The sequence below is a fragment of the Amborella trichopoda genome, chromosome 6 (assembly GCF_054954075.1).
Source record: "Amborella trichopoda isolate Santa Cruz 75 chromosome 6, AtrichopodaSantaCruz75HAP2 v2.0, whole genome shotgun sequence".
In the NCBI taxonomy this organism is placed as follows: Eukaryota; Viridiplantae; Streptophyta; class Magnoliopsida; order Amborellales; family Amborellaceae; genus Amborella; species Amborella trichopoda.
In genome coordinates, this window is record NC_142341.1 from 2,047,310 (window position 1) to 2,059,846 (window position 12,537).

At 35.7% G+C, this 12,537-nt stretch overlaps 1 protein-coding gene across 2 annotated transcripts; it reads right to left on the reverse strand.

Annotated features, from left to right (window-relative positions):
* Positions 1-2,310: 2,310 nt before the first annotated feature.
* LOC18434540 (syntaxin-21) lies at positions 2,311-8,813 on the reverse strand. 2 transcript variants are annotated; one of them, XM_011625177.3, is made up of 7 exons: positions 8,490-8,813; positions 4,883-4,973; positions 3,906-4,045; positions 3,659-3,733; positions 3,047-3,204; positions 2,860-2,937; positions 2,311-2,589 (listed from the first exon to the last, which is right to left on the reverse strand). In XM_011625177.3, exons 1-6 carry the CDS (start codon positions 8,678-8,680, stop codon positions 2,909-2,911), a joined length of 684 nt encoding a protein of 227 aa, XP_011623479.1. In that variant the 5' UTR covers positions 8,681-8,813; the 3' UTR covers positions 2,311-2,589; positions 2,860-2,908. The 2 variants fall into 2 exon arrangements, with proteins under 2 accessions (XP_011623479.1, XP_020522894.2); XM_020667235.2 differs by having other exon boundaries at positions 2,860-2,960.
* Between the last annotated feature and the right edge of the window lie 3,724 nt (positions 8,814-12,537).

Below are 12,537 nucleotides of genomic sequence, written 5' to 3' on the forward strand. Positions count from 1 at the left end.
ATAGACCCTTTAGAAAGCAATAACAAATTTTGATGTCTTCCATTGGGCAAGAAAATGGTGGGTGGCATATATAAGCCATTGCATTGTGAAACAAAGTGAGCAAAAAAATAAGGAGATCTTAGCCTGACAAAACACAAAATGCCCACAATTTGCTTGGAACACCCAAGAACAAGTTTAAGACATGAATCACTGCAATCATTGTCTTGCACATGGCTCTTGACACGATCAACTTATGCCTGACTTTGAATCATATCTGCTTCAAATTTCTGAGAAATTTTTTTAGAGAAAAATAACGCATTTGAAACACACATACTACAGGGGAAGTATTTGGTTAGTCGACTTACTCATGCTTGCATCTTACTTGGCTCTTAAATGATTTTGAATCTAAATGCATCTTAAGTCATTAGAAATCCATTTCCCCTTCAAGTCCATAAAATTTAAGCTCCACAAACAATGCAAAATTGAATAATCTTTGAAGAATTAAAATGGAATGTTACAGGGAAAAATAGAACAACTATATCACTTTTAAAGCTCAAAATTCCTTTTTTCTTTTTCTAGATTGATGGTTATGGTCGTGTACATGGTAGACTTGTAAAATTTCGGATGCAAGGTTCATCTCCAATATGAATTTTGAGGTGCATCACCTAAGGCCTACCCTTTACTTTAACTACCATAACAACTAAGAAGGCTGATAAATGTGCTGTAGTTTGTAGGCAACCAACTCATAAGGAGCGTGATGGCTTCGAATCCCACCTACTATTTTGGAAAGGCGTTGGGGTCGTTGTGGCAACACCCCCACATCCTAGTCACCACGTTGTGGTTTACATTCACTAATATCACCCAACAAGCACCTTAAAAAAACTAACTCCTAAACTATTTAAAAAAATTGGTATGGACTTATCTTTCTAGCTAAATTACACAAAAAATAAAAATAAAAATTAAAAGGAAAACTTTTAATACCAAAAAAAAAAGAAGAGAAGATTTTAATGAAAAGCTGAAGGAATCAAAATCCTTTTTAAGGGACTTGACAAGATTGACCTCTTAAAAGAGACTACCTCACATGACAAAGCAGCTGGATTTGGAAAAGAAATGGTGCATTTATTTTTCTTTCCAAAGGATCCCCACCTTGAGTTCTTAAAAGCAAATCGGTTTATTGAGTTTGTTTTCAAATTTCAAATTTAGCAAACGAGAAATAATAAAATGAAGGTACACCACGAATCTAATAGATTCAATAAATAGGCCCTTTTTTGTTTGTTATTATTTAACTTGAGTTAGAAATGAAACTCTAGACGTCACGGTGTGACACCCTGACACTTGTGGCATCTTGCCACTCCAACTACTCAAAGCCTGAAGACCATCCCCAATTATAGTCCATTTCCATGGGCCAAACTCTGGGAACAAGGCCACCATTCATAGTCATGAGTTATCTTAAATCTCATTTATTATGAAAATTCAGCTGATATGACCCTTCCAAGACAGTGAATTACAAAAAAAAAAAAAAGCCATTGTTTTTGTGTCTAAATAATCACTCTTCTGTTGGAGCTATTTGTGAAGGTCTAAAAGAGAAATAAAAAGGAAATGGGAATATTACAAACTTCAACCTCATTTAGTGAAGAAATTGCATACAACAAGCTCGTTACCGTTCGTAAACGAAGTTACATATACCTCAAGTCATCAAATGTGAAACCGCACAATTGGGGTGCATCATTTCTCTATACGAGTCCGAAGAAAAATTTATTTAGACTTCAAGGATGGTCATAATACACCCCTAGCCACCTGATTTCAATAGTTATACTTTCCTTGATGTAAAACTGATCCTCCAAATGATAAGACAATGAAGCACAACCCTTATGATGTCGAAGTTTTGGCCACATTAACTTCTAAATAAGGGATTGGAAGAATGACCAACGCATTGAACCTTTACCAAGTTTCAATTAAAAAAGTATCCAGACAAGAAATTCATGCATCCAGATGCCAAGTTTTGGAATTCGTAAGCGCATAATTTAAGTCTATTAGTTCAATCTAAATTTTAGAAAATTATACCCATAACAGGCAATTAGTGGACACCTGATCAGTTTCAGTTGGGAGCCTAAATGGATTTTGGAATGCTGGACTTCACCAAATTTGCAAAGAAGTCAAGGTAATGGATTTTGCAAAAATTGAAAGAGAAATGAGAAGGGAAATAAGGAGGGAAAAGAAAAATTCGATGCAGAAAACTTAATTGATTCCTTGAAAAAAAGTATATCAACACATAAAGAGGCAATCCAAGTCAAAAACTTAAAACGAATATGAGAAATGAAGTCTCACAAGTAATACAAACCAAATTTATACAAATAACCAATCAAATCAAACACAGGGCATACCATTCAAAGAGTCTATGTGCCTCAATAGATGCAAAAATTACACAAAACAAGTAACACCTTCACACCGGCACACATTTCAAGAAGCTAGCTGCACAAAGGGCATGAATTACAAGGAAAAAGAAAAAGAAAAAATAAGAAAAGAGGCCAAAAGAGGCAAATATCATATGATGAGAACAATTACCACAATGATCACAATAATGAGAACAATTATCAGCAGCCAACAGCTCTGCAAATACCACAAAAACATAATGCAATTGGATCATAAGATATAAATAAAAAAATAGAATCATTCTGCTTTCTTGCCAAAAGAAAAATAATGACAATTTTTTATTTTTAAATTAAAAATAATAACGGTTTGAAACCTCAATTGCCAAATTCTCAAAACTATCAATGATCGAGAAAAGATAAAAGATACAGAACCTCCAAATGAATTTGATGGGTCGTATCCTTTCAAATTATAATATCTGTGATAGCAATGAAGATGATGTTGACTTACCCATGATGACCTCGATTTCACACTCTTGGAGGCTTTTGCAAGCTGGGCTTTAGCTTGAACAGTCACCGTGTGAGAGCTCTGAATATTTGAATCGATATCATCTATTACAGGTCCATTGCATCAGGAATGGAAGTCAAAAAAAAAAAAAAAAAGAGAAAAATAACGATGTATATGATGGCATATTTACCTATCATAACTCCTTGTTCGTGAACCAATACAGCCAGATCCTTGAAAATTTCATTTACTTCCCCAATTTGCTCTTGTATGTCTCTAATCCCTTGGTCTCTTTCCTCTATTATGGCCTCATTGAAGACGACCTCATTTTCTAGCAGCAATATCTCTTGCCTGGCTTGTTGAATAAAATGATAAGATACTTAAGTTAGTAACACAGATGCTATAGCCGTCGCTTACTGAGATACAGCTCCGATGTATCAAAGGAAAAGTAAAAACACAAACATAGACCAAAAAGGCCACAAAACACTACCAAAACTTTTAAAATTGAACACATCAAATCTACTAAAAAATTCATTATTATATTGCACCACAAGCCTGTGGATGCCTAGAGTCAGCAAAACACTTCATAGAAACATTAGTCCTGTATCAGTCCCGATGGTCAAGGCTCTGGTCTCCCCCTCCAACCCACCCAAACAAAAAACAAATACTGACATTTCAGAAGTAAACGTCAACCATGCAGTTATGCATCACTACTTCCCGATTCACATCCAACAACCAAACTATCCAAACAAAAATTGTGTATTATGTCTTGTTAAGATGAAGAAACTATACAAATAGCATTTACCTTTTATGTTCTCTCAGGAGGCCTTGATTTTCCTGGTTTGTGTCCAAACTCGTATTCGGATCATCAGAGCCAGAACTGTGGATACAGTTACAAATATTGTTGGAAAAGTGAGAGAAATGCAATATAATGCAATTGGTAGTTTGTAAAAGAGAACAAGAAATATAAATATTAAAGAGTCCAATATAAATAAAAAGGCTAGTTAAAAACCACAAGAGCCAAAATAATAGTATGGTTTATTGTCGCTTACCGCGAGGGCAACACAGATTTGGAAACCAAAGGAGCATAGGCAGTCTCACGTTCAGCAGCAAGCTGTTGCACTTTTTGGAAATCTTTCAAGATGGCTTGAAAATCTCTTGCAAGCTTTGCATGTTCTACTTTCTTATTTGTCTGGAAAAAAGATCAAAATCATTTAAGTTCTAAGTTTCTCAATTTACAACTACCTGTTAACATCACAGTTTTCATTAGATAACATGATCATTGCACTGACTTTTCAGCACTGAATTTATCAATGAAAAGAAAGAGCAAACCAATGTCAAATATTAGTTGTCTGAAAGACTCAATGAACGCGGCCCATCAAAATTCTCCTGACAGGAAAGAAATGCTGATTTATGCTTCCTTTGGGAAAGTGGTGGTAACGCATTCCCACCTAGTATAGGTCACATTGTGCTGGCAATCAATTGGGTATTGATTGCCATACCCCTTTTGCATTGGAGGGAACATGCGAAACACCATTAATAAGCAGCATTTTAACATTCTATTAAAGGGTACCAAGATTCGTGTAGCCGACCCCAAATAGTTTGGAAAAGGCTCTGATGATGATGATTAAAGGGGCCTACACCCTCATAATGTATAATACAAAATGAGGTGCTGCACCTAATGCACTAGCACCTATAGTGGCACTCCCGAAGGAAGCCTTAACAAAGAGGGAGAATACTACAATCCAAGTGACAATGAAAAACCATAGTCTATTGGGTCATCACTGTTCATCGAAATAATGGCCGGTGATGGCACAAATGGACACTGGTTCCCTTATGGGCATCGGATCATGCCATGGTTTTAATCAAATGTTGAATAAGAAATTAACTGTATCAGAAATTCATTATCACAAAAGTAGAGTCATTCAAGGCCCATTGGCCTATAGAGAAATGATAACATTACAAAGAAATAGAGTTTCTAAATTTCAAGAAGAGAAGATATATTGGAAGGCCCATGAATTGTACATACATCAGTTTCCAAATGGTCTACATCACTCAGTGCTTTGAGTTTAGTAGATGTCTCCTTTACCAGCTGCCCAATTCGCTGTCTAGTAGTGTGCCTACAAAAGAAGAGAAATTCATCTTAAGGTAATGCAAAAGACATTCACTAAACCTGTATTAAACTTGGGAGAAGATATCTGCCAAAATTTTGTTTGGTCCCTGGTTAAAACCAAAATTAATGCAATATACCAAACAATAGTAATGGCCATTGTAGCCTCAATAATCGATCAAAATATGGCAGAGCACTTTTTTCTCCAATTCCAACCAACTTCAGCCATTTATCCATGTTTGGAGAGAGAGAGAGAGAGAGAGAGAGAGAGAGAGAGAGAGAGATGCTGTTACAACCTTTCTAACAACACCCAAGCTCAGCTTACAGTTAACTTAGTTGAAGTAATTTCATTGTTTTCGTCTATTTCTTCCTGTAAGCTAGCAGGAATTTGTACAGAAGCCCCAAATGTTGTGTTAATTTCAAAGAGTGTGTCAATTAGGCGCAAGACTATAAAATCAAGAAATCCTATCATGAAACCAAAATATATTCCAATTTAAGGGATTCTATGATTGCTACTTATTTATATTTCATTTATTCGCTGCCAATTTGCTATCCATACTTCATTGTCATTACCACGATCCATTCCTCTCCAAGTATATTAAGAAAGTGTATCATATCACTTAGTTCCAATCATTTTAGGTCTTTGACTACTTTTGTTTTGGTCTACACTTTGGGTTGTTATTGTTTACTGAGAATGGTTCTTGCATACCACACAAAAGCATAGTTTTGTAGTACTAATAGCAGCAATGTGATCTGTTGTATGACATGTATCAGTCTGTGCATTTTGGCAGCATATTGACCGAGTTATCACTATTCCAGCAACATGTCATTTGTTTTTTACACTCTGCGTAGCATATTGTCCTTCGTCCTCAAAGATGCAGCTAGAATCTTGTATTGACTAAGTCATAGCATTATCGTTCATTTGCTACCCTCCCCTTGCCCCATTACTTCCAATTCCATATTCTCCCCTTCTTCCCTCGCCAACAACCTCTCCACCCTCAAGACCATTGATAGAATCTTGAAACCATGAGGCTCGTCTTGAGCTCCACCAAAGGCAAGGAGGGGAATTGGTAGAAATGGCAGAATGTTGACCTGCTAATCACAAAAACCAAAGCTCAAACAAAAAGCTGTGTTTCAATCTCTCCATCAAGGCCCTGATAAGGTAGTAGATGAAGAGCCAAAATCACAAGAATAAGAAATGCATGGCTTCGAGCAAACAGGGGTAGATTCCAACCATAGATATGTAGGTGGATAACATAGATTTGAGCATCTATGACTTCTCAAAAGGAGACAAGATTTCATTGCCAGAAAACATGTGGGAAAAAGATGTAGACTCGCCACAAAAATGAGAAGCTCATTTATGACAGCTTGGTTAGCCACATTAGAGGCTCCCAAAATCTCAGATCATGGTCTTAACTTCCCATTGGTCAAATCCAACTCGAATCCATATCTGAGTTTCTCGTTGGATAGCCCAAACTTTGGTCTAAATTTGAGCTCCCCATTGCGCAGTTCAAATTTGAAAAGGAAATTCAAGTCAAGCTTCTTTGGCAAGCTCCAAAATCGACACATTTGATATCCTTGCCCAAGGTTAAACTTTTGACAAAATCCCCGAAAGTCCGAAAGGAAGTAGTTGAATAGTGATAGCATATAAGTAATATAAGATGATTTAGGTAGCATCATTGAAGTATGAAAACAATGTACCACACAGATTGTAGTAAATAAACATGACACAGGTAAAATCATTAAAGAATGAGAAGAATGCACCATAATGAGTGTAGCAAATGAATATAATGCCCGACTCAATCAATACAAGATGACACAAATAGCACCATTGAGAAAGAAGAATAGTATGCTACTCAAATTATAGAAAACAAACCGTATGCTGCACAAACAGTGAAATCTTAATCATATGCTGCCAAAATACACAGAATTTGTCACAGGTTGTGCACAGAAGCTCTAAATCTCGACAGATTTATTTTTCTCAAAAAAAAAGCAATAAAAATAGAACCATCAACAAGTAAACAACAAGCACGAAAAATAAAGCAGGAAAAAAAAAGTACAAAAAGAACACCAGAATTTTATCGCCCAAAGGTTGCATCCACGAGGATGGCAAATTGAAGTCTACTATAACAATGCAAGTACATCGCAGATTTTGGGACACAACATGTATCTTATTAACCATTAATAATATCCAGTCGAACGATCCTTAAAACCACTCTCCTGACTTACATCACGTGTCTTTCTTCCTTCCCTTTACTTCGGGCATCTATTACCAAGCATACCAGATAAAAATGCATGAGCAATGAGAAACCAACTTTCTCTCTGCAAAAGGGATACCACCAAAATATTTATGGACTTCTCTACAATAAACAAACCTCTCACTCCACACGAGGCATGGACAAACTATCTCTCTCACACATCCTACATAATAGAAATCCCAATAAATATGGAAACTCATCGATATCAATATCAATATCAATACCAATACGATAATACCATATTTTCTTATGAACGTGATTTTGGATATCACCATATGCAACTCAGGTGGCACAATAGAACACACTCTTCTAGTACTTCTACAAAACCAAGATTGTAGTTAACAATCGGCATGCTCCAGTATGCTACCAAAACAAAAAGAGACAGACAGATAGACAATATACTTTCTTGATATTCTTGGAGAGGAATGGATGACCACAATGAGACTGAAGCACGGAACGCAGACCGGCAGGAGGAACTGAAATGTTACCGCCCACAGCGCATTATTGAATCTCTCATATTAGGGTACAGAAATTTTTTTTTTTTATTTTGATAAGGTTTACATATAAATGGAACTTGAGACGTAGTGCTATGAAAACCCAGCTGCTATCGCCTTGACCCAAGCCCATTTCCTAAATTAGACTAGAGTAGAGAATTAGGTAACATAACGCATAACTACACTATAAACCACATAGTTCGTAGTCTAATGGACATACTGTTTGAGAATACAACGGATGGGATTCCCCACAAATTCAGGCTAGCTTAGCTAAAAAAGTCTCATAATTTTCCAAATATAGAAAAACTTGCCAGAAATCTCCTAAAAACTAATGCAAGCTCTCTTTTAAAACTTGAGAGCTCAAAAGACAAAAAAGAAAGAAAGAAAAAAAAGATAATGATACTGAGAATAATGGAAGATCCTTGTAAAAGCAATTAAGAGGTACAAAATTTATCCAAATTAAGAATCCAAAAGTCAAAAAGAATGAATAAATAACGTATAGGGGAAAAAATGTAGATGATAGAAAGCACGGAAAAGGAAACCACCACTAAATTAGGGTAAAATAACAGAGAAAATAAATAATCATCGACTGACAAGAAATCAGAGAGAAAACCAAAAAGAACACCAAACCGCACAACTCCACCACTAATCACTCCATGAGGGGGAAAAATTGCACAGAGAAAACAAAAGCTTAAAGATCCACCATTAATGGATAGAAAATTATGGCAAGTAACACAAAGGAAGAGCAAAACTCAAAGCAACACCAGAACTCACAACTTTTGACGATGATCAGGCGTGTCTTTGGATGTTCCAAGAGCTTCCACTTGTCGTCGGAAAGTGGACACGGCCGTGTTTATCTGGAAAATTCCGGCCGCTAAGGCCTGAGACGACGAGGAGCTCTGCTGAGAACCATCTCTGCTGTGTATCGTTGATGGCCGCCTCTTCTCCAGATCCTGGAAGCTCATTTCGGGCAAGGAGACCAACCCGACGCTCCGGCTAGGTTTGCCCGACACTCCAGAGAGGTTTAGGAGACACTCCGGCCAGGCGTGCCCGGTACTCCGGCGATCGTGTCCGGACAGCCGGGAGCAAGTCCGACACGGCGGAAGAGTACGACAGCGTGGGGTTTAAAAGGGTTTATTGGGGCCATGGTGCCCCTCTCTGTAGTCACGACAGCCAAGCGTGGCCATCATTAAAAAAAAAGCAGATTAAGGGAAAATTGCATAAAACTCTCGAAGGACATCCTAAGCACTTTAACCCTAACTGAGATGTTTCTAACAATTTTTTCTCCAAAACACCTTTCTTAGCAAATAACCCCCCGAGTCAAAAAGTACTTTTTTTTTTGGCAAAAATATATTTTTATATACATAATAAATCATTTTCGGATCCCAATAAAAGAAACATCGGACCGAGTCTTACAAGTACTCTGATCGCATCCTCCATTGATGTATTTTTCGAACTGCCCCTTCCTAACGTTGGACTAGGCCAATTCCGATGACCTCAATGCCGAATTGCCCCTTCCAAACACTGGACTGCACCATTTACAGTGACTTTAGTGCCAAACGACCTTTTCCAAGCGCCAGACCAGTGAGTTGCAGTGACCTCAATATCGGACTGCCTCATGGAACTGTCGGACTGACCGCTTGAAGTGCTGGACTGTCCCTTTGAAATGTTGGACCGAGCCAATTCCAGTGACTTCAATGCCGGATTGCCCCTTCCAAAAGCCGGACTGTACCATTTACAGTGACGTCCATGCCGGACTGCCCTTTCCAAACGCCAGACCGGCGAGTTGCAGTGACCTCAGTTTCGGATTGCCTCCTAAAACTGCCGGACTGGTTGCTTGAAATGAGGGGTATTTTAGTCTAGTTTCTTTTACTTTTTGAGTTGGGGGATTATTTGTTAAGAAAGATAGTTTTGTTGGAAAATTTGTTAGAAAACGATAGGTGATGTAAAGTGCATCTACTTGGGGGGTTTTATGCAATTTTATCTCTTTTTGTTTTTCCCTCGAAATTGCATTATAATTGACGAGGCCCCATCCGTTTTCTAAAATTATTAGTGGTTTTTACCTGTTTTTTTTCAATCATTAGTAGTTATTTAATGTGTTAAGTGTTGGATTTTAACTGGGAACAAACCCATTATAAAAAAACAAACAAACAAAAAGAAAGTATTACCAATCGTTCACCTATTAAGAGGAAAATGGTCTGCCTTACCGATCCGATTTTGAACTATTAAAAGGAAAATGGTTCGATGGTTCATGTGACCATATAAATTATGGGATTAATATAATAATATTATTTATAAGGAGGTCATAATCACTCCTACTTATTAGATGTCAAATTGGATGGTTTGGGCCACTTGCAAAATCCAACAGTTTTTTTTTTAACTTTTGAGTATTTTAAGTGACACTCTTACCATCACCCAATTTGAAATCCAAGTGACAAAAATGATTATGAACTTGTAAACAAAAAATAAAGTGTATCTTTGTATATTTGTCCACAAATTATACAGCATAAAAGTTCTATTCTCCCCTTATCCAACCCTCCATTCTAAATGGAGGGCTAAGATTGCCCCAATCACAATGTCACGTCTCTATACGAGTTTATTTTTATTTTTTTTATAAACTATTTTGACACGAAATTTTTTGACATCCAATCCTCTATTAAACTTGCACTGGCGAAAAATATAAAAAAAATATTTTCAATAAAATAAAATGACCAAAATACCATTAAAAAGATTCAAGGGGTATTTTGATAATTATATTTTATCGAAAATTTATTTTTAATATTTTTTTATAGGTGTGCCCCAATTAGAATATGACACATACCAATTTCATATTCATACAATTTGTATAAAAAAACTAAAAATAAAATACTTTGAGACATCAGATCTAAAATCATACGGTGAGTGGCTCTCTTGAACAAAATTGGACGGTTGGATGATAGGGGGAGGATAGAACTTTTATGCTGTAGGAGAAGCATATAAACCTTTCCAATTTATTAAAGGATGCAGTTTCTATAGGCCCAGGGTTTATAAAAACAAATTAATGCATCACCTGGATTCCTAGTTTGGAAAGCACTTTGGGCATCAAAAATCTCCATGATGGCTCTAAAACCAATTTCTAACATCCATTGCAAAAATTGAAGCTAAAAAAATGGTACAGATCTTGCTGATCCTAGGGCAAAATGGACCATTTTGATAATTTGTTACATATTATTTATAGGGTTTGAAATCCTAATATTTTTTCACAACCATAATAGTTAAGAACGAAACGATCGATTTGAAGGTTTTCAAAACCATAATTTAAAATTTTTGGTGAGTTTTGAGGTGAGGCTTTATCTTTTTGATAGGGTTGCAGCCCTATCGAAATTTTTTTTTTATCAAAAGGACCCAGTTTCTGTGCGGCCAAGCCTGCATATGTAGAAATGCGAGCATATTAATAAATCTATTTTTGAGATGGATTTTTGGACTTAATTTTTAAGGACATATAATATCTAACAAGAAGTTCATGAATATGAAAAAATAAGTAAAATTTTAGAACTAAAAATAATAATTTTAGTAGGAAAACATTTGGACCGTTAGTTTCTATTGTTTTTTGATGAAACACATACTGGCATCAATCTTGAAGATAAAGATGGAACACCTACTTGCATCTATATTTAAGACGAAGATGAGCTTTACACTTTTTTTACCGTATATGTAGTCAACGGTTCTAGCCCGCTTGAAACAATTTTCCTTAACAAAATGCACCTCACATTTGAACTGTCTAACATTTTACACTATTTTACATTCAAAGTCAAATTTATGTAAATTTTGATGGGCATTAAGTTAAGGAAATATATACAACGAGACAATTTCCTTTTGACATAAATGTTATAATTATCATTAACTATTAGATTTGAAATCAAGTGGTTGATGATTTATCATTGTTGAAACCAATGGTTTAAAAAACGGATCGGTGACCCGGATCGGACTTCCAAAAAACCGATCCGGATCGGCGAATCGGCTATCAGGATCGGGAATCGGGTGAATCGGTCAGAATAAAGCTTAAAAAAAATTCGAAAAAATTATTAAAATTCATTATAAATATTGGTTTTTAGGAATTCAATAAAAAATGAGGGTACTCCATTAAGAATTTTCATGTTTTTGAATGAATATGCGAATATTGATATGTTCTTTCCCTGCATGAACCGCCATTCAGCATTTAATTTACAGTATTTCGTGCTCATCCCTACACTGTTGCTGTTGGGACTCGATATGTGAATAATATGGCTGGGATAGGGTGGCCTCAGAATCATCATCTCTCTCATTTTCTCTTTGAATAATATGGATTAAAAAAAAAAAAAAACAAATTTTCAAAAAAATCGATCATGGATTAAAAAAAAATCACAAATTTTCAAAAAATTCTATCATGGATTACAAAAAAAAATTCGATCATGGATTAAACAAAAAAAATCACAAATTTTCAAAAAATTCAATCATGGATTACATAAAATTCGATCATGGATTACATAAAATTTGATCATGGATTACAAAAAAAAACAAACAAAAAAAACAAAAATTTCAATCGTGGATTACAAAAAAAGAAAAAAATAGTTCGATCATGGATTACAAAAAACTCTATCATGGGTTACAAAAAAAGCAAAAAACAAAAAATTCAATCATGGATTAAAAAAAAACAAACAAACATTTCGATCATGGATTACAAAAAAAAAACAAACATTTCGATCATGTATTACAAAACATTCGATCATGGATTACAAAAAATTCTATCATGGGTTACAAAAAAAAAAAAAAAAACAAGAAAATCGATCATGGATTACAAGAA

What these genes read in the sequence shown, in the direction of transcription:
- LOC18434540 (XM_020667235.2), bottom strand. Translation starts at nt 8,680, where the DNA reads ATGAGCTTCCAGGATCTGGAGAAGAGGCGGCCATCAACGATACACAGC. An exon ending in TAGACCATTTGGAAACTGAT is followed by an intron (nt 4,046 to 4,882) that starts GTATGTACAATT and finishes TCTTTTTTCCAG; the next exon opens with ACAAATAAGAAAGTAGAACA. An exon ending in CTCCTGAGAGAACATAAAAG is followed by an intron (nt 3,205 to 3,658) that starts GTAAATGCTATT and finishes TCAACAAGCCAG; the next exon opens with GCAAGAGATATTGCTGCTAG.